This window comes from Danio rerio, chromosome 6, assembly GCF_052040795.2.
Source record: "Danio rerio strain M-AB ecotype USA chromosome 6, GRCz13ab, whole genome shotgun sequence".
Classification (NCBI taxonomy): domain Eukaryota; kingdom Metazoa; phylum Chordata; class Actinopteri; order Cypriniformes; family Danionidae; genus Danio; species Danio rerio.
Window position 1 is genome coordinate 41,925,565 of NC_141026.1, and position 26,770 is coordinate 41,952,334.

Genomic DNA, 26,770 nt, shown 5'->3' on the forward strand with positions numbered 1-26,770 from the left:
ACCACATCAAAACATGTCAAAATGTAAAACAGTTCTGCAGCAGAGTAAAGCTGTGTGTGTATAGTTCAAATCTTTATTAGCCCCCCGCATACTTTTCCATAATTTCCGTTAAACAGAAAGAAGATCACATTCAACACTTTTCTAAACAAAATAGATTTATTAACTCATTTCTAATAACAGATTTATTTTTATTGTTGCCATGATGACAGCACATATAATTTTACTTGATATTTTTCAAGATACTAGTATTCAGCTTAAAGGGATATTTAAAGGTTTAACTAGGTTAATTAGGCAAGTTAGAGTAATTAGGTATGTCATTAAATAACAGTGGTTTGTTCTGTAGACAAGCAAAGCAAAATATTGCTTAAGAAGGTTAAAGATATTGAAAGACTTAGTTGAACACCTTAAAATTTATTTAAAAAATTAAAAACTGCTTTTATTCTAGCTGAAATAAAACAAATAAGACTTTCTCCAGAAGAAAAAATATTATAAGAAATGCTGTGAAAAATTCTGTGTTCTGTTAAACATCATTTGGAAATATTTGAAAAAGAAATAAATTCACAGGGAGGCTAATATTTTTGACTTCAACTGTATGTGTCTCCTCACCACTTGCACACACTCCATGAGGGGCAGACGAACAGCCATGTTTCCAGACAGACTGACCACACAGGCAGGGGTGTCAGGAGTGGCTTCCAGGAGCGCCATCACAGCCTCCACACCCATCCTGCTGCCCTGAGAACAACACAGAGCCGTTTACATCTAAAATTGTATACAGTACATACAGCCGCCCATTGACCCTTCCCTCATTAGAAAGTGGTCAAAAGTGAGACATTTAAATAGAAAATCTAAAAGCTAATGTATCACTCTTGTGATCTGATCCAACAAAACAGAGACAGCGAGTGGAAGATGTTACTGAAACCATATTACAGATTCATCAAATAAACAAAAAATACAAAAAAATAAAAATTCACATCATACCAATATTCTGTCGAAGGCTGAAGGTGTTCCTCCTCTCTGCACGTGGCCCAAAATAGTGGCCCGAGTGTCAAAACCAAGCTTCTTAGTCACCAGCTAAACAAACACAAATAGCACACTAAGATTCTGTGAATAAAACTAATCATTACAGCCTTTTTTTTGCATCTCACGTTCTTGATAATGTCACAGGTGATGGGTTTGCCGTGTCGATCCAAAGCTCCTTCGGCCACAATGATGACATTCAAACGATTGCCAATGCTTCTTTGCTGGACAATGGAGAGAATAATTATATCAGACAGATCATAATGTTGATTATGGTGATAAATAAGGTTGATGTAATGTGTGTAGATGTTACGTAAGTGAGTCTCCTGCACAGATGGTCCTCCCATCCTTCATCTGGGGGCATTTCGGGGATAAATACCCAGTCAGCACCACATGAAAGGGCAGTGACTAAGGCCAAATACCTGTAAACACATGTAAACATTTGCATACACTCTTAAAAGAGTGAAAATAAACACTGGATTATGCTAACCAGGATTATTATACATTGAAAAAAAAACTACCGCAAAGACATTATCCAGTAATTATAACCCGTAAACACAATGCAACAAAGTAAAAATTTTAAAGTGACCTTTTATGCAAAAATCACTTTTATAAGGCATTTACACACCTAGTTAGTTGTGTGGCAAAAGTGTGTGAAAATAGCCAGCCTCTAAAGGTAAACATTATTTTTAATAATAACACTTGATATAAACAGTCTGCAGAAAGACTTTGATTGACATTCTCCCTTCATACATGGCATCAGAGGGGAAAAGCCCCGCCCATTAGTAATGATCTCTCACTCATTAGCATAAACAGCCCTGAGTAAGAAGCAGCCATTTAGAGTTTTGGCACCGTACCTGCTTAAGATTATGTCAGCCACTAAGACATTTTGCCAATTTTAGTTTTAACAGAGGCATTTGAAGCAACTCCTTTAAAGCTCCTCCCTCTTTTGAATACAGTACAGTCTGATTTGCATTTAAAGACGTAATTTCGTTGCATTTATCAGAGACTTTCCTTTAAAGTACTATAGAACATTGTGCTTGTTTTCATAGATTTAAAAAAATTGTTACAGCACTTAATTAAAAAAATAAAACTGCTTAAACGTTTAAAAATTATATTTTTACATTTTTTGCCGAATAAGCATTTCTCAGGATTGCTTTCTTTAATTTTATATACTTAATTTTAAATAAAACTTAAATAAAAACTACACTCCCTCACAAAAGTCTTGTCGCCTAATCCAAGCAAAGGCCTCTAGATTACGCTTATTTTGCCAAAATAAAATATGATCATGCCATCCATACATCTCTGCAATGACTCAAATAACTTATTAATAAAGTCATATGGAATGGCAAAGAAAGCGTTCTTGCAGGACTCCCAGAGTTCATCAAGATTCTGTGGATTCATCTTCAATGCCTCCTCCATCATCTTACCCCAGATATGCTCAATAATGTTCATGTCTGGTGACTGGGCTGGCCAATCCTGGAGCACCTTGACCTTTTTTGCTTTCAGGAACTTTGATGAACTTTGACTTTTTTTGGAGACTGAAGTATGAGAAGGAGCACTTTCCTGCTGAAGAATTTGCCCTCTCCTGTGGTTTGTGATGTAATGTGCAGCACAAATTTCTTGATACCTCAGGCTGTTGATGTTGCCATCCACTCTGCAGATCTCTCGCACACGCCCATACTGAATGTAACCCCAAAACATGATTTTTCCATCAACAAACTTGACTGATTTCTGTGTGAATCTTGGGTCCATGTGGGTTCCAATAGGTCTTCTGCAGTGTTTGTGAAGATTGGGATGCAGTTCAAAAGATGATTCATCTGAAAAATCTACCTTCTGCCACTTTTCCAAATGATCAACTAGAAGTCAAGTTATTATTTGTTGCTCTTACAACTGGGATCAACGACAATACTTTTGTCAGGTAGTGTACATTACCAGTGTATGATGTGATGTTAAAGCAGCTGTTTAAAGTAACAATAGAATAGTAAAATCAACATTTAAAAATATTTTTATTTTTATTTTATTTATTTATTTATTTTTTAAATGTTTTTTTTTCATAAATGCAGCTTTGCTAACATTTATTCAATTAATATATCAATATATAAAAATAAAAGTATTTAAATAAATAATTCTATAACTAACATGATGGCTACCTTGCATATTATTATTCTACTGCAACTGGTTTACAATCAATAATCAAGTCAAATTGCAAAGCACTGATTGGAATATGGACTTCTGCTGAACAACAGATAATAGAAACATGCAATAACAGGATGACACATTCACACATCCACACAACAACATACCCACAATGCCTCCCCATCACTTCCAGAATGAAGGCTCTTTGATGACTGCAATGTAGAGATAAGAACAGACAGATCAATGTGTTTTCAGCCCCAAAATACAGTATGTATTTGCATGTGTGTGTTTGTTTGTACCTCTGAGCTGTTGTAGTGATGGCGTCCACTACCTCCATGATCCTGTGCAGAGCTGAATCTGTGCCGATTGTCATGTCCGTGCCACAGAAATCGTTGTCTATGGATCCAACCATCCCGACGATGTTTAGATGAGATGAACATTTGGCCTCCTCTGCTGTGATCTTTCCTGTGAGCAGCACAGACGGATGGGTTTATTTTTGCCCTAATTATTTGGAAAATATATTACAAATAGAAAAATATATATTCTCAAAGATTACCATATACACTACTACTAGTGTTGATATGATATCTACAGTTTATAAGAGAGGTTTGTAGTGAAATTTACAAGTTTCTAGTTTCAGATTATATGATATGATATAATATATGATATGATATATGTTATGATATGATATATGATATGATATATATTATATATGTTGATATGATATATGATATCATATGATATATGATATGTTATGATATGATATATGTTATATGATATGATATGATATGATATTGTATATGTTGATATGATATATGATGTTATGTTATGATATGATTTGACATGTTATAATATTCGTTATGATATGATATATGATACAATATTTTATAATATAACATGACATGATATGATTTGATATAATGATATGATATGATACGATATAATATATGATACAATACGATAGGATACGATACAATATGACATGATATGTTCATATAAACATTGAGTAATCAATGATTTAAAAGTCTTTTGAATGCACAGAGTTCTGGTAATAAAAGTCTTTTAAACACATCAAGACCATATTTTTAATACAAATTCTGTAAAAGCAGAATAATCATTGGGAAATTGCAACAAAATAGTTTAAATAAATAAAAAATGGTAAAAAAAAATAGTTTCATCTATAACTTCATTTGTAAGTTGCTTTGGATAAAAGCGTCTGCTAAATGACTAAATGTAAATGTATAACTTTCTTAGACCATTAATTTAATGTGGATGGAATGTTCTAATAATGTTAAGTAAAATTTTGAGAATTAAATATATCAGAATTTAAACTGATTTTTGAATAGCATTTTTATAACTAAAATAATTCATTTAATACGGTTTGAACCCGGATGTTTAAAATTTTTGGGGAATGAATGTTGGACTTTGAAATGGGAATAAGCACAGCAGCATTCTAATTTCTGTTTCTCCAGATAAGCAATTTATAGTTATGTGTTAGGAGTAAAACACTTGTAATTAAAAAAAAAAGCTGAAATAAACCAAAAAATGTGGGGGAGAATTTATGATCCTCCTGTCAAAATTTGATTGATGACTTCAGATCTAAGCTCCGCCCCCTTTTCTATATATATTTTTATTTCCTTTAATTAGCTTCTTATCAATGAAATAAAATCCTATATATATTTTATAGTTCTAGTATTTAGAACCAGATTAAGCATTAAATTAAATAAAATAAAATAAAATAAAATAAAATAAAATAAAATAAAATAAAATAAAAAAAATAAAATTAAATTAAATTAAATTAAATTAAATTAAATTAAATTAAATTAAATTAAATTAAATTAAATTAAATTAAATATTTTCCCACTGATCGACGGCGTAAAACATATGCTGGATAAGTTGGCGGTTCATTCTGCCCTGATTCATAAGTAGAAAAGAAAATGAATAAATAAATGAATTAAATACTATAATTTCAGTAAATAAATTCTTATCAATTCAAGTCCTGCCCTTAAAGGATATACCTGTTTTCTGCAAGATCTGGAGCAGTTCACTCCACTCATTGCGGAACTCATTGGCACCGGTCAGACTGCCATCTCCACCGATCACACACAGATTAGTGATGCCCAGCTTCACCAGGTTACAAGCGGCTTTAGCTCGACCCTCTTTAGTGCGGAAGTCCTGACAGCGGGCACTGCCAATGACTGTGCCACCCTGACGATATTTAAAAAAAGACGTACAGACACTTCAGTACAATTGCTAAATATAAAAATCACTTGAGGTGTTGGTAAGTGTGGTGAATGGATAATGTGGCTGAGATGAATCTTGGTTTTTATAATATGTAAGATGCCAATTAGACCAATGTAACCACTCCTCTAAACCACAGGTCACATTTTGGTTTATTAAGGTTTTGTCTCATTCTTTCCACACTGTCATGATGTCATTTGTTTGTGGCTCATATTATTCATCAGAGCACTTGTTAATGTAGGCATTAGAGTGTGTGTGTGTGTGTGTGTGTGTGTGTGTGTGTGTGTGTGTGTGTGTGTGTGTGTGTGTGTGTGTGTGTTTGTGGCTTCTTTTTTTTTGTGCTGTTGAATTGTTGCGGACCATTTCAATGTGGTCTTGTCATTGGCCCATGAACATTTCCTGCTTGTGTTAATCTATTTCATAACTGTAACAAGAGGCAATTCAATCATAACTTAATGTTATCATAACATTATTTATCAATATGTGGCTCTTTTTGGATTCTTGAAAGGTATAGAAATTAAAAATGTAAAACAGGAAATATGTTGGGACCATAGTTTTTGCTTACATCCCTCAAAATGGTCAATAAAATGTTTATTTTACATGTTAAAAATAAATAAATAAATAAATAAAAATAATAACAACCTTTACACTTATACAATGGTTGCCACACACTCAAGAAATGAGGATTGCTGTTTGCTTATTTAAAATAAGCTAAAACAACACAATTCTTGAAGTTTATTTGGTACAACTTAATTGTTTTATGTTCAATCTACTTAAATTTGCAAAAACTAATAAGTCAACTTAATTTCTTCAGGTTTTCTCAACAGAAATCAAGTGCTAACCCCACATTTTTTAACCCTTCATCAACAAAGTATGAATTTACTTCATATTACACCCAACATCAGAGATATATCTTGCACACACAGCAAAGTCTACAAACACACCATCTCTGAGCCACCTGAATGTCATCATTTCCTTACAGGTACTGTTTGCTAACAAGGTGACCCGCCAATAACTCGCATGGCATGCATAATAGAGCATTTTTTTCTTTTTTGGGTGTGTAAATATGGATGTTTTAAAAATGTTATGCGAATGTGAAACATTAAATAAAAAAAAATAGGAAAAACTTTGTGGTTTTGGCTACATCATTGCAAATGTAAATCGGGTTGATGTCAGAACCCATTGTCAGGCCCATGTCAATGTCCAATGTCCAACCTAAATCAACCAAATATCAACGTCTAATCATGCTACACCTTGACGTTGTGTGAACGTTACCACTATGACATCTATCAGACTTTGGATTTTGGTCACTTTCCAACACAACCTAAAATCTACCAAATATCAACGCAATTTGACGTCATTATTGGACGTCAAAATAATGTTGTCCTTAGATGCTGGCTAGACATTGAATTTTAGTCACCTGACATCACAACCTAAAATTAACGTCTTATAACGTTAATGATGCCTTGTGAGGCCTGCTGGGTTGTATGCTGTTGGGGATATTTTCATACACTCTGGCATGATTTTGAGTCTTTGTTTGGCCACAAATTTCTGTTTCAGCAAGGAAAATAATTTTTGGTGACAAATCTTATTTTCACACATATTTTTATAAAATGCATTTAATTTTTTCAAAAAAAAAAAAATGCACAGGGCAAATTAAATTTTAAGTAAAAATTTTAGTATAATGTCATTATAATGGAAGTCAAAAACATCCACAAATATATAACGAAACACTAGTGATTTGAACCAAACAAAAGGCTTAAAGAAGTAAGTAAACCTGTTGTAACATAATTTTTTGACATTTTTTTAAAGTTTACAAATTTTTTAAAGTAAAGTCCAAGGACAAATGGGTAAAAAATTGGCTGTAGTGTATGAGTGTGTGTGTGAATGAGAGAGTGCATGGGTGTTTTCCAGTGCTGTGCTGTGGCTGGATGGACATCAGCCACATAAAACATATGCCAGAGTAATTGGCAAGTAAAACAATCAGGGACTAAGTGAGTGAGAAAGCTTACCAGCTGCAGCATCATTGACACGCTCTCCCAAGTGGCTTGTCGGATATTATCTCCGCCATCAACCAGGCCCTGATAGCCCTAGACACACACAAAGATTTAAATATTATAATTGAACAAACACCCACACACATTACATAATGCATACACTTTGTATAAGACTGAGAGCCCTATCATACACCCGGCGCAATAAGGCGCAAGACGTGTATGGGGTGATTTGTTTCTATTTTCAGACCAGCGCAACCCTAATTTTCATGTTTTGCACCATGTTGTTTAAATTGCAAATCTATTTGCACCACTTTGTGGACTCATGAGTGCTCCGGTCTATAAAGGATGTGTGTTAAGGCATTGTTGCCACATGCTATTTAGAGCAACTGAAATAGACTGTGCCATTAACCAACTAGAAGCTGGTCTAAAGTTCAGCGCAGAGTGCGTTAATTATGCGCCTATGCAAGTCCAAACACTTACACATTGCTTAATACACACAGGATGTACAGCAATACACAATTATCATACCGAAAAAATTAAAGGATTAAGATATTTTTTAAAATTTTCTACATAAATATAAAAAAACACTGCCTCCATGCCTCATCCCGGGGGACTTTTTTTCAGTTTAATCATGAGAATTTGCATTTGTATAACGTGATTATTATTAGTATTATTTATTATATGCATATTTATATTTGTTTTAATAAAAACTAGTTTAGATTTGTCCACCTGTCAGGTTTTGGAGACATGCATCACCATATGAAGCATAAGAATAGGACATGTGTTTGGATTTAACTTTGTTATTATTGTTCATTTATTCGTTTACTGAAAATTAGAACTGAATTTAGAAATAGTTTTGAAACAAACGCTTAACAAACTAAATTAAATATCTAGGCTAATGGATGTCTTCAGTGGAGTGTGTACAATACCGTTTCCTTATCCATGAAAGTAAAAGAGTAAAGAGTAAAAGTAAAAAGAAAGTAAAAAGGTCGATTGGAGGAGGCTCATTCTTTTTTCTTGCGCTGTAGATGGTCTGTTTAACTGTTTTCTTGCTAAAGTGTTCAGTTTTTCCACTTACAATGTCCGCCATGTAAATAGCAAATGCACCATGGCATGATGCAACTGACTCTTAAAGAGAACAAGACAAGACTCTGATTGGTTTAATGCACTTTATGTTTAAAACTCATTAAGAGAATAAGCACAACCCTGTGCACCATGCACCATGGCACAAACCGTATTTTTCCATCCTTAAAATAGCAAAAGTGGATTCAGACACGCTCTTGATGCTTTTGCGCCATGCGCTTTAGACTTTGTACCTAGATTGTTAAAATAGAACCCTGAGTAGGTTTAGAATTTACTAAGATCTGATTGAATCAGAGAGTGAATTTAAAAATTTTTCTTTTTCTGTGCAGCGAAAGCCAGTCTTTCAATTTTATTCCTTTATTTTGTGTGTGTGTGTGTGTGTGTGTGTGTGTGTGTGTGTGTTTGTTTAGATGCACAAACCTCATGCACGAAATAAACCTTTGCACCAGTGTAGATCCCAACTCTCACCGTGGCTCGAACAGCAGCATTCATACCTGAGATTTAATAAATAATGAATCGCACACACATTTTACACATTTATATACCAGAGGCCTTATGTTTGTGTCTTTAATTTGTCACAAGCATTGCATTTAATTAGGATTTGGTGACACACATCCAGCTACACAAACTACTAATTAAAGGGAAAGTGTTTTTGGTTTCATTCCCCAACCCCATCTAGTCCCACTAACACACACGTGGTGGTTAAGTCCCATTGAAAAGGGCAATCTAAGTGGCTTGAGTTTCATTTAAGATTGAAGCAGAGAGGACAACAGGCAAGCTTCATTGCCCAGCTCTCTAAAGCAACCACATTTCCCCAAAGGTCAGCGGCTAAATATAACACCCCCCAGACAGAGAGAGAGACAAGAGAGATCATGGGCGGGAATTGAGCGAAGGGGAGAGGGAATGATGCCACCCCCATAGTTAAGGTTCTTATAGGACTAGTTGACATTACACAGTTATTTGACTTATTCTCCAGCTGGTACAAGATAAGGTTAAAGGTTGCTTCTTTTTCCTACAGCTAAAGGTTGGATAAAAGGTCAGTGTGAAAGCTTTAGCACCCCTCGTGACCTCTCTGATATATGATCCCTGTTGCTCATTCAACGGGGCGGCTATAGTAAATGAGGAGGTGGAGGTTCAATCAGGTAATCAAGGAGCCAACACAACCGCTTCAAATCATCATCTATCACACACGAGACTTAATACCTTGCATTTTAATGCAAAACTGAAATAAGCTGCATATCACTGAGTTTGCAAATGAAAATATAAGTGTAGCATTTAAGTATATTGTATATTAGGAATAGTATATCAAATGTACATATGACATAAAGAATACTTTGGAGTTTATATGAAAAAATGGATGTTTCTCTTAATGTGCACAAGCAAAACACTAATTTAAAGGTATGGTTCTCCCAAAACTGGAAACCATCATGGTTTGTTATCATGTGATCCCAAATGATGCAGAAAACCCATCAAAATCAGTTTATATTTATATATATATATATATATATATATATATATATATATATATATATACACCCAGAAAATCAGTTTATATATATATATATATATATATATATATATATATATATATATATATATATATATATATCAAATAAATGGAGCCTTGCTGAACATAAAAAATAATACTGAACATTTAATAATTTTGAATGGTAAGATACAGTACACAGTATGAAATATATAGGTTAATTAACAGTTACTTCTGACTTTAAATTGTATTATGGAACCCTTGATCTCTACTCCAACAATGTTTGTTTGATGTTGAAAAGAGACTTTTTAATAACTTTTTAGTGCTTTGAATCAACGAAGTAAAATGAGCTGCCAGTAGAAAACAGCCCTGTTTTTTCCCACAAATTAGGGCGTACTCACACTAAGTACTGTTGCCTTGAACCGGGCCGAAGCACGATTGTCCCTCCTCCTGTCTCCTTCGACAGCCCGCACTCACTTACATTTGGGGTTGAGCACTTTTACGTCATCGATGATGCGCTGTTTAGTAAGCGCTCTCGCTCAGCACAGTGAAGATTTCTTTATATCGTTATATCGTTTTAGTTGTTTGGGATGCAGTGACACGCAGTCAAATATTTCACCAAACAGGTCAGCCACTTTTGATGCTCATTAACAATCATAAAGTCCTCGCTGCAGGAATTAGGAGGTTTGCTAAAGGTGCAGCTGTCGTGCAGTGAGGGGTTTGCATCTTTAATGAACTACGACAGTTTGCGTTCATTGAAAAATAAAAATTATTAATAAATCCATATGAAACAATCCCGTAAATGTCACCTCTGGTCTCGTCTTCAGTTTCGGGCTCAGGCATGCTTTGCACTCACGCTACAAGCATACCGCGTCTGAGCCCAAGAGAACTGCGCTCTGGCACACCTCTTCCAACCGGGCCAGGGCCAGCCAACTGAACCATGCCTGAGCCTGATTTAGAGCACCCACACTTCTCAAACAATCCGGGAAACGGGCCTGGGCACGGTTCAGAAAACATAGTGTGAGTACACCCTTAATTTCCATAGATGTCATTTGTTATACAATATATTGATTTAAAATACTACAATTGTCAATAAAAGTCACTTTGTTAAACTAAAGGATTACTATTTGGATTACTATTACGATTGGTAACATCAAAAGTTTCTGTATAGAATTTGTAACCTAAAGGAAGAAAATCTGTATATGCGCTGGGATGGTTGAATAATGAGAACTCATGGAAATGGCCATACTGTGAGCCTCAAACACTATTGCTTCCTTGTTTTCATGTAAATCCTGTGAGTATAAAATCCCAGTGATAAAAAAGCCAATTAGAACAAAATACTGAGTGCACATGGATTTGTTAATATGCTTGCCTCAGGCTGCGATTGACTGACCACAAAGTTTCTTAGTAAGATTATAACAATGATCTTTTTTTTTCACACAGCCATGTGTTTCATCTGTTTACTGCTCATCAGAATGGAAAATATGGGGTATATGGGTTATGCATTTAGTAAGTGCCATAAAATTGGTTTAAATGTACTTTTTTGAGTTTAACATGTACAATATGAAATTTGCTGAATATGTTTGAGCAAGGGCTGCACTATGGCGCAGTGGGTAGCACGTTCGCCTCACAGCAAGAAGGTCGCTGGTTCCAGCCTCGGCTGGGTCAGTTGGCATTTCTGTGTGGAGTTTGCATGTTCTAAACATTAAACACACAAAATACAGCTCTAAATGCATCTCTACGTATAATTCTAATTTAGTCTATATATTTCATCCACAGCACATAACTCAGAAGCTCTTATGGAAAGATAGCTCATTCACTCTAAACCTGATCCTTTTTTCCACATCAGTTAAAACAATTTCCCTTTGACATCTACACAAGTTTGTTCAAATATATTTCGACAAATAAGGTATAATTATTTTGAGTTTGTGTTTGTGTGTGTGTGTGAAAGCAGGCACTGACATGTGGAGCATCATTAATATTCATGACCCTTCCAAATATGGTCAAAACTGCTTTTATTCTAGGGGTAACTCCTAAGGTTATGAAACCGTTTCCAAAAAATGTATGCACTTACCCAAGCGACATATCTAATATGCAAATATCAAAAAATAATTTAACATATTATATCAATAAAAACACCCATGAATCACAATTTAAAAGAAACTGTTAATTAACAGATATTTTGTATTAAATATGGACTAATAAGCTCATAAAAAACTAAATAACATGTTTAAATATGTTTTGTTGTATAAATGTTTTAAAGCACCAAGTTGTTAGATTCATTCTTAGTTTGTGGTTTAAATTTTGACCCCAAACAAGTCAGCAATCTTATTCTACATCCAAAGGGTTAGTCAGGGTTAGCAGAAATACACACATCCTCACCCTGTGCATCTCCTCCAGAGGTGAGGACAGCAATAGCCCTTCCAACCCCCATCTTTGTGGGGTCCACAGGTGCCGAATGCTGCATTTCGAAGAGACGGCCTGAGGAAGACAAGAGTACAGCAAACCGACAGTCTTATTCTTACTATCAGACCACTCTCTTCCAGACCGACTGAGAAAGTGAATTGGGAGTGTGGCGGCAGTACAAACACCCTCTGCTCTTGGAATTCAATGTCACACACACACGTACACACACGTACACACACTGAATCCACCCCCCCTTCATAACTAAATTTAACATTATCTCCAGCTGCACCACGTGCTCTTAGTGTTCTGATTCAAACAAGAACATTGCATTTACTCCCCCTTTAATTCCATTTTGCTTAGTTTTTATGTAGAAACACAAGCAGAAACAAACACAAAACACTTACAGGGATAACCAAGAAAGCGCATGCAAAGGGTTGGACATGCATGCACCAATCTACAGCAACATGACCTTTACTCTTTCCTCTTCCATTGGGCATACTTTGAATGTGTAGTGCAAAAATACTCTCGCACACACACACACATACATACACACACAGACTTACAGCTATTGTGCGTGGCGGAGGAACAGCTGAGATCATCCAGGCCACTATCGAAACACGTTGTAGAAGTAGTCTTTCCATCTGTAACACAAGGACATTATAAAAACAATTAATTTACTTCTACGTCCTAGACAAATGATCAGAGCTCTGCACCATTGAATTATTATTAGCGCAATTTCATCTGATCTTTTTTGAAAAAACACTCTATAACACAATATTGTGATTATATGGCAAGATGGTGAGTGTGTGTGTACTGTATGTCTATATGATTTACTTACTATGAAGAGCATGAGAAGAAACACAAGTCTTCGATATTATTTTTTGTTCTTTTTTAAAAAAAAAACACTTATAAATAATATTTATTACTGAATTCTTTATATATATATTGCATTAATTTTGAATAATTATTTATCAATTTGCCGAGTTTGTTTTCTTTTCTGAATAAATCTTATTTTGTGCATGCATACACTTCATTAGATACATTTTATTAGAGATTTAACAATAATTGGTATAACAAATAAAACTAATTCTGCACATCACTGGCTAATTGATCAAAAACAGATATTATCAGTGTACAGCTCTTGATACATGTTTATGCACATAAATGGTTGACATGACAAGAAATATGATACATTCAGTAAAGCCAAAGCAGAGCTAATAAGAATGCATATCATTCATTCATTCATTTTCTTGTCGGCTTAGTCCCTTTATTAATCTGGGGTCGCCACAGCGGAATGAACCGCCAACTTATCCAGCAAGTTTTTACACAGCGGATGCCCTTCCAGCCGCAACCCATCTCTGGGAAACATCTACACACACATTCACACACACACTCATACACTACGGACAATTTAGCCTACCCAATTCACCTGTAATGCTGACATTTTTGGCTATTTCTGTGCAAAATGTTTTTAATAAAAAACAAGATATTGGAAGTATAGTAACTAAAAACCTAAAATATCAAATAAAATTTGTAACATTTATTTAAGGTTTACAATGCAATAACCACTTGTTTGATAAACTAGGCAAGTTTCTTATGTAATATATCTAATAAATGAAAGAAATATTACTTTTTAAACTGTATTGTAAATATGTTAAACAAAAAAATTGTATATTATTCAATATTATTACTGAAATAATATAAAAACTGAATTAACAAATTCACCGGCCACTTTATTAGGTACACATTAGTAGTACCAGGTTCTACCCCCTTTTGCCTTCAGAACTGCCTTAATCATTGGTGGCATAGATTCAACAAGGTACTGGAAATATTCCTCAGAGATTTTGATCCATATTGACATGATAGCAATACGCAGTTGGTGCTGATTTGTTGGCTGTACATCCATGATGCAAGTCTCCCATTCCACCACATCCCAAAGGTGCTCTAATGTATTGAGCTCGGGTGACTGTGGAGGCCATTTCAGTACAGTGAACTCATTTTCATGTTCAAGAAACAAGTATGAGATGATTCTTTATGACGAGTCTTTATTTATGACATGGTGTATTTTCCTGCTAGAAATAGCCATCAGAAGATGGGTAAACTGTGGTCATAAAGGGATGAACTTGGTCAGCAACAATACACCACCACCACCATCAGCCTGAACCGTTGATACAAGGCAGGATGAATCCATGCTTTTATGTTGTTGACACCAAATTCTGACCCTACCATCCGAATGTCGCAGTAGAAATCGAGACTCATCAGATCAGGCAACGTTTTAAATGTACTATTGTCTAATTTTGGTGTGAATTTTTGTCAGTTGTAGCCTCAGTTTCCTGTTCTTAGCTAACAGGAGTGGCACCCGGTGTGGTCTTCTGCTGCTGTAGCCTATCCGCCTCAAGTTACTGTTGTTTTTCTATCAGCTCAAACCAGTCTGGTTATTCTCCTCTGACTCTGGCATCAACAAGTCATTTGCGTCCACAGGACTGCCGCTCAGTGGATATTTTCTCTTTTTCTGACCATTCGCTGCAGTTTCTGAAATACTCAGACCAGCCCGTCTGGCACCAACAACCATGCCATGTTCAAAGTCACCTAAATCACCTTTCTTCCCCATTCTGAAGCTCGGCAGGTGTACCTAATAAAGTGGCCGGTGAGTGCATATGTATAGACAGGGTTTAAACTCTATCATGAACAGCAAATTCAAGGACTTTAAAGGACTTTTTAAAGCACCTTTATTTTTAAATGAAGAATCTTTGTAATTTCATATTTAGTGCTATGAAAGTCCTTACTGTACTACTGTACATTTCACTTATACGTAATATTTAAGTTAAAAATATCCTAGTAATGAAAAACAGTCATGTTTAAAGAACTTTAATACAATTCATTGAATTCAATACTGGTAATATTTAAATACGGTCCCTGAAATATTGATCAAATTGCATTGTGTGTCACAGTTCTTGTGCACGATTTAAAATATAATATTTTAATTAATATTTTTGTTTGTTTGTTTGTTTTGTTCAGTTTCTGAAAGCAGAACAGCACAATTGTTGAAATAACATCATCAACTTTAAGTTTAAGTACTTTCAAGAATCTATGTTTTGCTGTGATATAACCCTGTAGAGAAATGTAAATAATTAAATAAAAAGTAAATAAAGTTAATAAAAAGTAATAAGAAATATCTGTGTGGGCCTATAGCTGTCTCTAAATGAAATCTTTACCCATCCAATTGGGTCCTTGTGAAGTACAAATACAGTAAATATATCTTTCGTTACTACATTTAGAAAGAGGAAGACTTTTTTTGTGAAAGATTAGAGTCCTAATGGGATTATAGTGGTCTGGATTAAACTCTATGACTCTGCTGTCCCACTGTGTAACATCTGCTGGGTGTTTATGACACTGCTGTTAAATGTCCATATAGTGCATGTTAATGCTATTGTGCTACTGTGAATCAGGGTCTGCAGACTCATCAGAGTTGCTGGTGATTTTGCTAACAACCAGCCAGTCAAGACTCTGTTAGTTGTTATGGGTTAGAGACACTCATCACTGAACCTGTCAGTCTTGGCCTGCTAATTAAATAAGTTATTTACAGTGCTCAGTTAAACCTTCTTAGCACCAGATTATTCTCTTCAGTGACATTAAATGTAGTGCAAACGTTTATGTATGTCAGTCAAAACAATCAGGCGTTGTATGATTTTCTGAATATCTAGGATGCTATAATGAGAGATTGTATGATTGTGTGATTTCTAAGAGATTTTAGAAAGCCAATAGAAATATTTAACTATCACACAAAATTGTCTTAAATGGCAAAATCCTGGGCAAAAGGATGTCATGTGCACCAGACATTGAACAATAACTCACCTCATATTTTTTGCACAAAACTATAAATAAACTTTAAACAATATATAATCTAATATTTTTATGTAATTATTTTGTGGTAATGTAAAACTTACTGTAGCTCTAAATTTAGTTTCTTTTAATGAGGCTGCTAATCGATCCTAAAAAATATTTACCTGAGGGAAATTTACTTATCTATGGTCTGCTCTTTGAATTGACTGCCAACTACTACTACTCTACTACACCACATTCCAGAAGAGCCTTACCAGCAAGTACTTCAGTCTTTGACTCATCACAGTAACTTGGATCTTTTGATCCTGTTGAAACACCAACAAATCCATTTAGTTAACTTAATTCACTTCCAAACAGCAGATATTCTGAGGAATATAGACAACAAAACAGTTTCGGTTCCCATCGACTGGAATAAACAATGAAACATGGGAACCGAAAGTGTTCAGTAACCAGAGTTCTTCAAAAATGTTTTTTTAAATCCTTCATGCTTTACAGAAGAAATAATGTCACATGTTTACAATGACAAACACATACATTTGCTAATCTCAAAGCTCTCACAGTACTCTTATTGATGAAACAAATGGTTAGTGTTCTAACTCCCTTCGGAACCACCATAATGATGCACTGTTCAAAAAACTAGCTAGTTTCCTGAATTGTCGCAGGCTTGCAAACTTGTTTGAACCACATGAAGCTAGAACTGGTGGACCTAACGGTGGTGTGATAATTTCTGCTATTTAATACATTTGAGATTAAAATAATGTGATTTTATTCCTGTAAATAACTAGAATGAAATCAACATCTCATTCAACATGAGTGTTTTGCTGTTTTATTCTCTGCTCTTTTCCTAACATAACTCAACAATTCTTGCACTTCTCATAACAAACAAAATGGATGAAATGGATTTACTCAGATCATGTTAACAAAAACAATTTCAGTAACGCCTCACAGCAACAATGTCGCTGGTTCGAGCCCCAACTGGGTCAGTTGGCGCTTCGATGTAGAGTTTGCATGTTCTCCCCACGTTCGTGTTGGTTGCTCCGGTTTCCCCCACAGTCCAAAGACATGCGGTACAGGTGAATTGGATAAGCTAAATTGCCCGTAGTGTATGTGTGGGAATAGAAGTGCTCCAGCCGAGGCTCGAACCAGCGATCTTCTTGCTATGAGGTGACAGCGCTACCCACTGCGCCACCACACCACCCATTATTCATTTAATATTGTATTTATTTGTTTGAATCAAACTATTTTTTGTTAATAATATCTGGATAATGTATTTGAATCTTTATCATACAGGATGTACACTACCCAACAAAAAACATATTGCCGATCTCAGTTGTAAGAGCAACAAATTATAACTTGAGTTCTAGTTGATCATTTGTAAAAATGTCAGCAGGCAGATTTTTCAGATGAATCATCTGTAGAACTGCATCCCAATCTTCACAAACACTGCAGAAGACCTATTGGAACCCACATGGACCCAAGATTCACACAGAAATCAGTCAAGTTTGGTGAAGGAAAAATCATAGTTTGGGGTTACATTCAGTATGGGCGTGTGTTAGAGATCTGCAGAGTGGTTGGCAACATCAACAACCTGAGGTATCAAGACATTTGTGCTGCATATTACATCACAAACCACAGGAGAGGGCAAATTCTTCAGCAGGATAGCGCTCCTCATACTTCAGCCTTCACATCAAAGTTCCTAAAGGCAAAGAAGGTTAAGATGCTCCAGGATTGGACAGCCTAATCACCAGATATAAACACTATTGAGCATGTCTGGGGTAAGAAGATGGAGGAGGCATTGAGGATAAATCCAAAGGATCTTGATGAACTCTGAGAGTCCTGCAAGAATGATTTCTTTGTCATTGCAAGAGATGTATGGATGCTCCAAGCTCATAGGAGTCAAACAATATTAATTCTTTTTCCACTGAACCATGACTTTATATTCTATACTATACATTATTTCTGTTAAGTGAAAAGTATTTTGTCTTACCAAAGTCAGACCTTGCGGTCCTAATTAAATATTTAAAAATTAAGTCATGATCATCATTTATTTTAGTAAAATAAGCATAATCTAGAGGCCTGTGCCTTTCATATAAGCCACTTCTGATACCAAATGATCAACTAGAAGTCAAGTTATTATTTGTTGTTCCTGAAACTTGGATTAGACTTTTGTTGGGTATTGAATGCATTCATTTTAAAATATTATATATATATATATATATATATATATATATATATATATATATATATATATATATATATATATATATATATATATATATAGACATATAGATATAGATATATATATTTATATAGACATAGATATATTTTATTATATTATGTTTATAATATAATAAAATTATATTATATTTTATTATATTATATATATATTATATATCTATATGTATATATATCTCTATCTATCTATCTATCTATCTATCTATCTATCTATCTATCTATCTATCTATCTATCTATCTATCTATCTATCTATCTATCTATCTATATATATATATATATATAGACATAGATATATTTCATTATATTATAATATTATTATTTTTAATATTACATGTATATATAGGTTTTTTAAAATAGTTTATTCATAGGCAGTTTTTATAAATCAATTCTATTTAAATTTGTTTATATCATTAGACACTATAAAGTATAATTTGACTTTACAAATTATGACATTTAAGTAAAACAGAGCAGCCTAACTCTACATATCATTACACAAAGCTGGAATAAAAATTAAACTAATGTAAAAAAAATTTATAAGCCACTCCCATTTTATAAACATTAGTGCTTGCTCACTGTGACATCAGAATATCAAAGTGCTGTGTCATTTGGTCATGCTGAAATATGGCATCTAAGACTCTCTCAGCACAGTCAGACATCAACAAACACACACACACACACACACACACACACACACACACACACACACACACACACACACACACACACACACACACACACACACACACACACACACATAGTATTTTCTGATGTAGACAACATTACTAAACTTCAAAATAATTACCACAAGCACGCACAACAAACTACAGAGGTCAAATATCCACATATGCCCACTTGACACAGACACTACGCATACCGTAAACATGATTAGCATCAAACTGAGTCTTCCTATGTGTGCGTTGCCAGATCCACACCGTCAGTCCGATATGAGGGATCCAGTGGAACAGCAGTACAGAAAGTCGTAGTAAACACACACACAGCTCTAACAAACAAACACTAATCTGGCACACGCATACAAACACATCCCAAACGCATACACACAGCTGGCAGACACACACGCAATTGTCCCACACAGTCTCCATTCTTCCCAATCGAATGAGATGGTGAGGCGGCCATGACAAGCTCTTATCAGTATTATTAGACCTGACCTCACGTTCCTCACGTTTATTTTCCCCTCTCTACTTCCCTCGATATCCCTATTTCACACTATCCTGATCTGTGCATAATGTCAAATTCTTACTGCTCTTTTTAGTCTGCATTTGTTCACTGGGCTGCTTTCTCTGGGTTTTTGCTTAATCAAATTAATGAATAGTATTTTAGTGCTGGCTTAATACTAGGAAATCAGCAGGATGAAGAAGCAGAGGCAGTCTAATACTGTAATAGGATTGAGCGCAATGCAGTTCACGTGTATTTTATTGGATCACAGCAGGAGTTAATTCAGGTAATGTGCTACTATGTTAGTGTATAGTAAAGGATAACCATAAAAAAAACAGAGCACACTTTTGACTAACAGGATTTGGACAGTCTCTTTTTGTGTTTGTTTTTATTGCAAGGCTCAATAATATAGTGACCTGATGGCCCAGAACAAGTGTGCGTATGTGTGTGTGTGTGCCAGTTGACTCAAATTAGGCCACTGATTCAATATGCTAGCTAATCATGTGCATGTTTCACTTGATATTTTAAACATCACAAACATTACAGTTTTTCTTGATTGTTTTGATGCAGCCGTCAACTGAAACCCCACATTTTCAAAAAAGTTAACACACACACCAAAACAGCGGCACATTTTGCTTGCAAAACTCACATACCATGTCAAAACATTTAAAATATGCAACAAAAGCTAGTTTTACCTTCAAACAACACAACTTGCAAACAAGTATACAAGCTCTTTCAATTAATCATTACACAACGGACAACAAATTACAAAATACAGAACTCGGTGTGAATCAAAGCACCATTGCTTGCCAATGAAGCCTATTGCCAATGCCAGTTGTTGTCTTTCTATTTGGGCTGTCAAATTTGCCTTTTTGCACAGAATTGGATCCAGAAGAAGAAATGCTTTGATTAAATGTAAATTAAATTCATGACATTTTTCAAACTGTGGCTGAAAACTGAAATACTGTAAAAAAAGAAAAGAAAAAAAAGAAAAAAAAGACAAAAGTAATAAAATCCTGTAAATATTAGAGAAAACACATGTAAACCAATATACAGTCAAATCTATTGGGAGTATAGCACATATTGACCTCTATTGACCTCCTCCTTCCATGCTGGCACAGACCAACCAACACAGACCTTCCACCATTTTTAATGTTTGCAGACTGATTGCTAATTGAAGATTTGTGTGAAGGAGAGTCAAACCGGTGCTTTAGTGATTTCATACTGATCTTGGTAGTTTCTAATAGCTAGGAATAGATGGTTACTGGTTGGTTACTATAGCTAAAACAATGGAGATTGGACTGCTTGAATGACATACGTGTTAACTGTTTTGAAAAATAGTGAGGAAAATGTGTCAACCCAATGAGAAAAGGTTTACACATTTGCAAGACCTGTTTTCTGCTCAGCTGGGATAGTGATGAAGAAATTGAAGTGGAATCTTGTATAGGTATTGACCCTATTCTAAAATGTGGAAGTGTGCCTTTTTTCGCGATTGTTTTAGAACTTCCGATTCAGTCCCCTATTGGAGAAATGACTAGGAATAATAAACGGCAGAAAACGGTCAAAACTACTTGCTCTACAAACAAATGTTTGCATGACCAAGTAGAATAATACAATAAGAAAATATCAGTTTTCAACATCAAACAGCGAAATGAGCACTTTTTAAAGTCTAAAAATGAATGGAAGTGAATGAGACCGGAAGTCTCGAGCCAAAAAGATTTAAATGGCTGTGCCCGCTCATCGGCAAAGAATAAGGTGAATAAGATCAGTATAAGATCAAATTTAGCTTTACAATATTATTATTTTATAGCATTCCAGTAAAACAGTGCATCCAAAAAGGTGGATTAAAATACTACTGTAAAAAGTTTATAATTGCACTAATATTTAGTTAGTTTGTCTGTATTCATCTGTGTACATTTAATGCAATTAAAAATGCAGTTTGAAAACAAATTATGAACATTTTTTATTCAAAACACCTTTAAATGACTATTTTTTGTTTTGACTTGGAAAAATATATACACTATTAAAAATACACTATTTATGAGAAAGGTAACAAATATGTTAATATACTTATGATTACCCTAATTATTATTCATAAGCTACAACTTCCTTCTGCGCTGTCACAACCATATTACAAATAAAATGACAAAATCTTATTATTATTGACTTTTATAGTATTTATTTCTTTTCTTTTTTTACCCTCAGTCTTCTCAGTCTGTTCAATAATAGACTGCAATATCATTTCATACCAGTGGGTGGAAACAGATATTAGGTTATTACATCCCATCAAAAAATACATTATTAAAACTAAATGATTAGTAATTTAACCTGTGGTGGCTGGGAATATATATATATATATATATATATATATATATATATATATATATATATATATATATATATATATATATATATATATATATATTCTCTTTTTTTTATACTTGTTGTCTTTGACTTACTCTTTTTGATTATGTTTTTAGTTATTGTGACGCACATTGGTCTACTTTGGTTGTTTTTAATTGTGCTTTATAAATAAACTGTCATTGTCAATCCTGAACTCCATTTTCCACACTGTAAAAAAGTACTGTATACAATCAATTAGTCCTGACAGCTTAGGGTTAGTAAATTAATAAGTTAAACAAACTGTTTAACATAATATAAGTTCAAAAGACTCATAAGGTAAATTTCATTCAGCTTAAAAATTTAAGGCAACCAGGGTTTTTTTTACAGTGCAGCATTTTCTTTCTCTTTCTTTCAGGAGTTTCATGCTGTACTTCTATTTTACTTTATTTATTAATCATGGCTGCTTTTCACACTTGATTCATTCCCTCCATATTTAATTCCTCTTTAGCCTTTTCACCATCACTCTTTTACTCCATTTATCTTCTCAACAATTATTTGTTTGTCTTCTTCTTTTCCTCCTCCTCTTCATTTTAGTGACCTGCCCTCTCCTAACTTCCCTTCCTTCGTGATTATCTCTTTCCCCCCTTTCCCCTTTTTAATTGTATGCTAAATGAAATGCTAAACCTACACACCCTTGACATTTAAAGCACACACTTGGAGAATACACACACACACACACACACACACACACACACACACACACACACACACACACACACACACACACACACTCTCTCTCTCTCTCTCTCTCTCTCTCTCTCTCTCTCTCTCTCTCTCTCTCTCTCTCTCTCTCTCTACCCCTCTCCCTCTCTTGTTGTATATCAAATGAATATGTGTGACCATTTCAAAAGGTACATTATTGTACCTTAAGGGTCCATAATGGTACCTCAAAGGTACTTTTTAGGTACATTTGGGAACAAATATGCACCTTTTAGGTACCACTGTGGACTCTTTCAGTACAAATATGTATCTTTTGAAAAGGTACTACCCCAGCGACAGCTCCTGTACCTTTATTTCTGAGAGTGTAACAGGCTAGTGAAGATGCATATAGTCTTCTGTGATGCTGTCAGATGTTATCTAATTCTAATCGACACTACAGTACATTTAATACATTAAAAATTCAACAAACATGTTTTCCTTTCTGTTGTAAACAAGGATGTGGGTTAGACGTAATGTTGTACATAATGTTTAGATTCTTTGTTTCATTTAAAAAAACCCTCAATTTATTATCAGGAGCTACAGGTACTAGCAACCTGTCATCTAATCAGACCATAAATTGTGTTCTAAAGCTTCTGCCAAATGCATAAATGTAATCAAATATTTTTTAAATTGCAAACAGAAAAAATATTTGGTAAAGTACTGTGTAAAAAGTCCGCAAACTGTCGGCGCAATAGCCTAGTGGTTAGCGCGCTGACATTTGGTGCAATAGCATGTCAGGGCGTTGCGAGTTCGAATCCCCATATCGTGTCTTATAAATTCTTATAAATTATTTCCCAGAGGTGAGCGGCTTGTGCACACATATTGGTAGTGATGAGCGCAAATAACGCAACCATGGGCACGCCGCACTCACGCCTCCCATGTGCACTGGTTGTTGCAAGATCGAATACTATTGTAGCCAGAAGTTAACAAGAATTTTTTATATTATTTATTAAATTTCCCATTTATTGTATTTTATTAATGTCTACCCCCACCCCAACCCTAAACTCAACTATCACAGTAACTTAAAAACAGTAGTTGTACCAAGTATTATTTATGCTATCTAATAAATTACTAAATAATTTTTATTTTTTAACGTTGACCCCCTCCCCAACCCTAAACCCAACCGTCACAGTACTATAAAAATATTAATTATTGTTATACAGTGTCATAAAAATGCTGTTATATTGATGTGCATATCACACTTCCGGCCGGCCGCGTATAGACTTCACCAGGTGCACCCAGCTGAAATCATCTTCAGCATGCCATGAGTCACGTGACAAGAACTGACCAATGAGCTTCATATTTTGTATGGAATATACACATTTCGGTAGCACAGCAGCGTTTTTTAATTTTCTCTATGAATAAATCTTGTATCAGAGTTGCAGCAATGTTTTGCCAGCTTGTCATCCTCTGAGAAAACGGGTAATGGTCGCCTAGCAATATACGTATACCCACCGGGACACTGTAAAATAGTCAAGTGTTGATGGTCCATAATGTCTAAAAGGTTAAGGACTATTGTTTTAAAGCACTGCATTAAAACAAAAACACACTAATGAAAACATATTTCTAGAGGACGATAGATTTTAGTGAGACTTCACCCTGTCTGCTGCCATGTACCTTAATGACAGTACCATCCACTCAGAGAGCTGGACAGAAAATCTGATATGTCTCCAAAAGGTTGTTAGATGAGCTTCAGAAACTGTACTGATCACCAACCCATGAAACACGGATGTCAGAAGAATGTTACATGGCAATTGGATAAGAGCCGAGAAGACCTATGAAGAAACACAGAGAGCAGAGATTAGAGATACAGTCATATTGGTCTGGAAAGACAAGATGACAGAATGTTCATTTTTTTTCTAAACTGTCCCTTTAGCACAGTCAATGGTAATGCTCATCTCGAGGGCATACACATTGATCAGGTCTGGTGGGCTTGTAGATAATAAATAAATCTCAGTGTAGTTCACCTTCAGCATTCAACCTTTTTTTCGATAGGTACTATAAAAAAGAAGCCATTAATGATACTTGCTGAGAAGGACAGCAGTGTGGTCAGAATAGGGGGAAAATAATCAGCATGTGCTCTTTCAGATTCTTTTCTCCTTCCAAGATGTATAGACATTTGCGCGCACACACACACACAAACAAATATTTGTGTGCATAAAGATGTGTGCTAACTTTCATGCTAACACACACACGGTGTTTCCCAGTTTGACACCGAACAACTGTGTGGTAACAAGGCAAATGTATTCAATTACAGCAACAGATCCCCTCACTCCTCCATTTTGCCTTCTCCATCTTCCATTCTTTTTATCTTGCCACTAACAAGCATTCATTTAGCCCACACCCAAGAACATTTCTGGGGTTTCAGTGTGGTGCAAGCTGTACGCTTCTTTAAAAGTAGTTTTGTACTTTTTTGTTTGTTTTATTTGTTCTTTGTTTTTCAGTGTTAGCCTTACATAACCCAGAGCATCAGCGTGTACTTCTGGCTTTGTGAAGGCTCATAATTATTACTGCTAATATTCAATAAAAATAAGGTCATGGCAAGTGATGCTGCATTGATTTGAAAAATAAAGGTTTTGCACAGAGAAAGTACATTGGATTTCTCTGTAAAGTACACTTGCTGTAAGCATTTTTGTCATGAAGTAGTTGTTTTGTATGTCAACAAGAATGAAAATGTATGCATTTTAAGGTAAAAGAATGAATTGGTTAGAAAGAATAATTTGTTCCCTCAAATCAAAATACTTTTGTGACAACAATTTCTACTCCAAATGAACTTTTACGGCAGATTTCAGTCATTTCTATTCAATATTCTCTGCATAAAACATATTCTGGATAAGTTGGCGGTTCATTCCGCTGTGGCGACCCCAGATTAATAAAGGGACTAAGTCGAAAGGAAAATGAATGAATGAATGAAATTCACCTGTATATATTCTTTATTTTGTGAAGTTTATTTCTAAACAAATTTCTACAAGGGAATGTGCTTATGTTTGACCATGGCTGGTTCCGCATTAGCTAACACGATAAACCAATCAGACGATTCTTAAGTCACCATAAATAACCTATAAATAAATAATAAGTTTTCATAGCTCATAGGTCATTTTTGTTTTGACGAAAGCCCCCTTCCACCCCTATTCCTCCTCCTTTTTCCTAGATAGGGAGGCCCAGTGGTCACGTTTCACTCACATCACGAATGTCACTGGTTTAAGTCCTTACCATGCCATGTTTTCCCTGTGCTTACATGAGCTTCCCCTGGGTTCCCCAGATTCCTCCCACCATCTAAAACCATGCGACATTAGTGAATTGACTAAACCAAATTGGCTGATAGACGAGCTAGTCAGCAGTATATCTCTTCATAGCAATCCCTAATTTGTCATTAGTCATAAATAATCAGGGGAGTTCTGGAGATCTACCCCAGTTTAAACTCCCTTCTCGCCCTGCAAACGAGAGGGAGCCCCAGGTTTGAGAATCTTTTGAGCTCAGGGCTGTCTCCCAGGACAGCATGTCAAAAAAGCTTTTATAATCAATCATCATAATTCAGAGTGTGAACTCTTGATTTGCAATTGAATTAAAATGTATCAGTTTGGTTGTTGATATCCATACAATTAAAAAAGTTATTTACAAAATAACCAAGACACTTTGTTATATATTTTTTTTTTTACCAAAGTCTCGATGCAGCATTTAATTTAAGACTTTCAGACGTGCATACAAAGAGTTGAATATCTACTAATTAATATTCATTCAAAACAGCAGATGCCTGGAGAACACTAACTGTCACCTGAACTACACATCTGCCATCGAACTGGACTACATATTCCATCATTCACTTCACACACACACCAGTTTCATATCATCACTGATTGCAAACACACAGCTGAAGCTCATGAGGACTGATTATCAGGACTTTAAATACACTTCACTTAAGACTCATCACACTGCACTTTTTTAACCCCATAGACTTCTATTCATACAGATGCAAAAGCAGCAGACCGGAATGCAAGGTTGTGCGACAAATTTCACAGTTCGCTGCGTTAGAAAGTTCAAGCTTGG

At 35.0% G+C, this 26,770-nt stretch overlaps 1 protein-coding gene across 5 annotated transcripts in view; it reads right to left on the minus strand.

The window, feature by feature from the left end:
- The window catches only part of pfkmb (phosphofructokinase, muscle b), a 58,208-nt gene that overhangs the window by 12,759 nt on the left and 18,679 nt on the right, over nucleotides 1-26,770 (minus strand). Inside the window, exons 2-14 of one of the 5 annotated variants that reach the window (XM_087255838.1) lie at nucleotides 24,341-24,498; nucleotides 16,467-16,517; nucleotides 12,933-13,010; nucleotides 12,346-12,444; nucleotides 8,898-8,971; nucleotides 7,410-7,487; nucleotides 5,175-5,364; nucleotides 3,456-3,621; nucleotides 3,324-3,368; nucleotides 1,331-1,439; nucleotides 1,146-1,241; nucleotides 979-1,071; nucleotides 607-732 (exon numbers count right to left, since the gene is read on the minus strand). In XM_087255838.1, the coding sequence (XP_087111964.1) occupies nucleotides 607-732; nucleotides 979-1,071; nucleotides 1,146-1,241; nucleotides 1,331-1,439; nucleotides 3,324-3,368; nucleotides 3,456-3,621; nucleotides 5,175-5,364; nucleotides 7,410-7,487; nucleotides 8,898-8,971; nucleotides 12,346-12,430 (1,062 nt within the window). In that variant the 5' untranslated portion in view covers nucleotides 12,431-12,444; nucleotides 12,933-13,010; nucleotides 16,467-16,517; nucleotides 24,341-24,498. Of the gene's footprint in view, nucleotides 1-606; nucleotides 733-978; nucleotides 1,072-1,145; nucleotides 1,242-1,330; nucleotides 1,440-3,323; nucleotides 3,369-3,455; nucleotides 3,622-5,174; nucleotides 5,365-7,409; nucleotides 7,488-8,897; nucleotides 8,972-12,345; nucleotides 12,508-12,773; nucleotides 12,897-12,932; nucleotides 13,011-16,466; nucleotides 16,518-19,322; nucleotides 19,771-24,340; nucleotides 24,499-26,770 lie in introns of those variants that run through there. The other 4 variants (NM_001365336.1, XM_087255840.1, XM_087255837.1 and 1 more) reach the window with 4 other exon arrangements.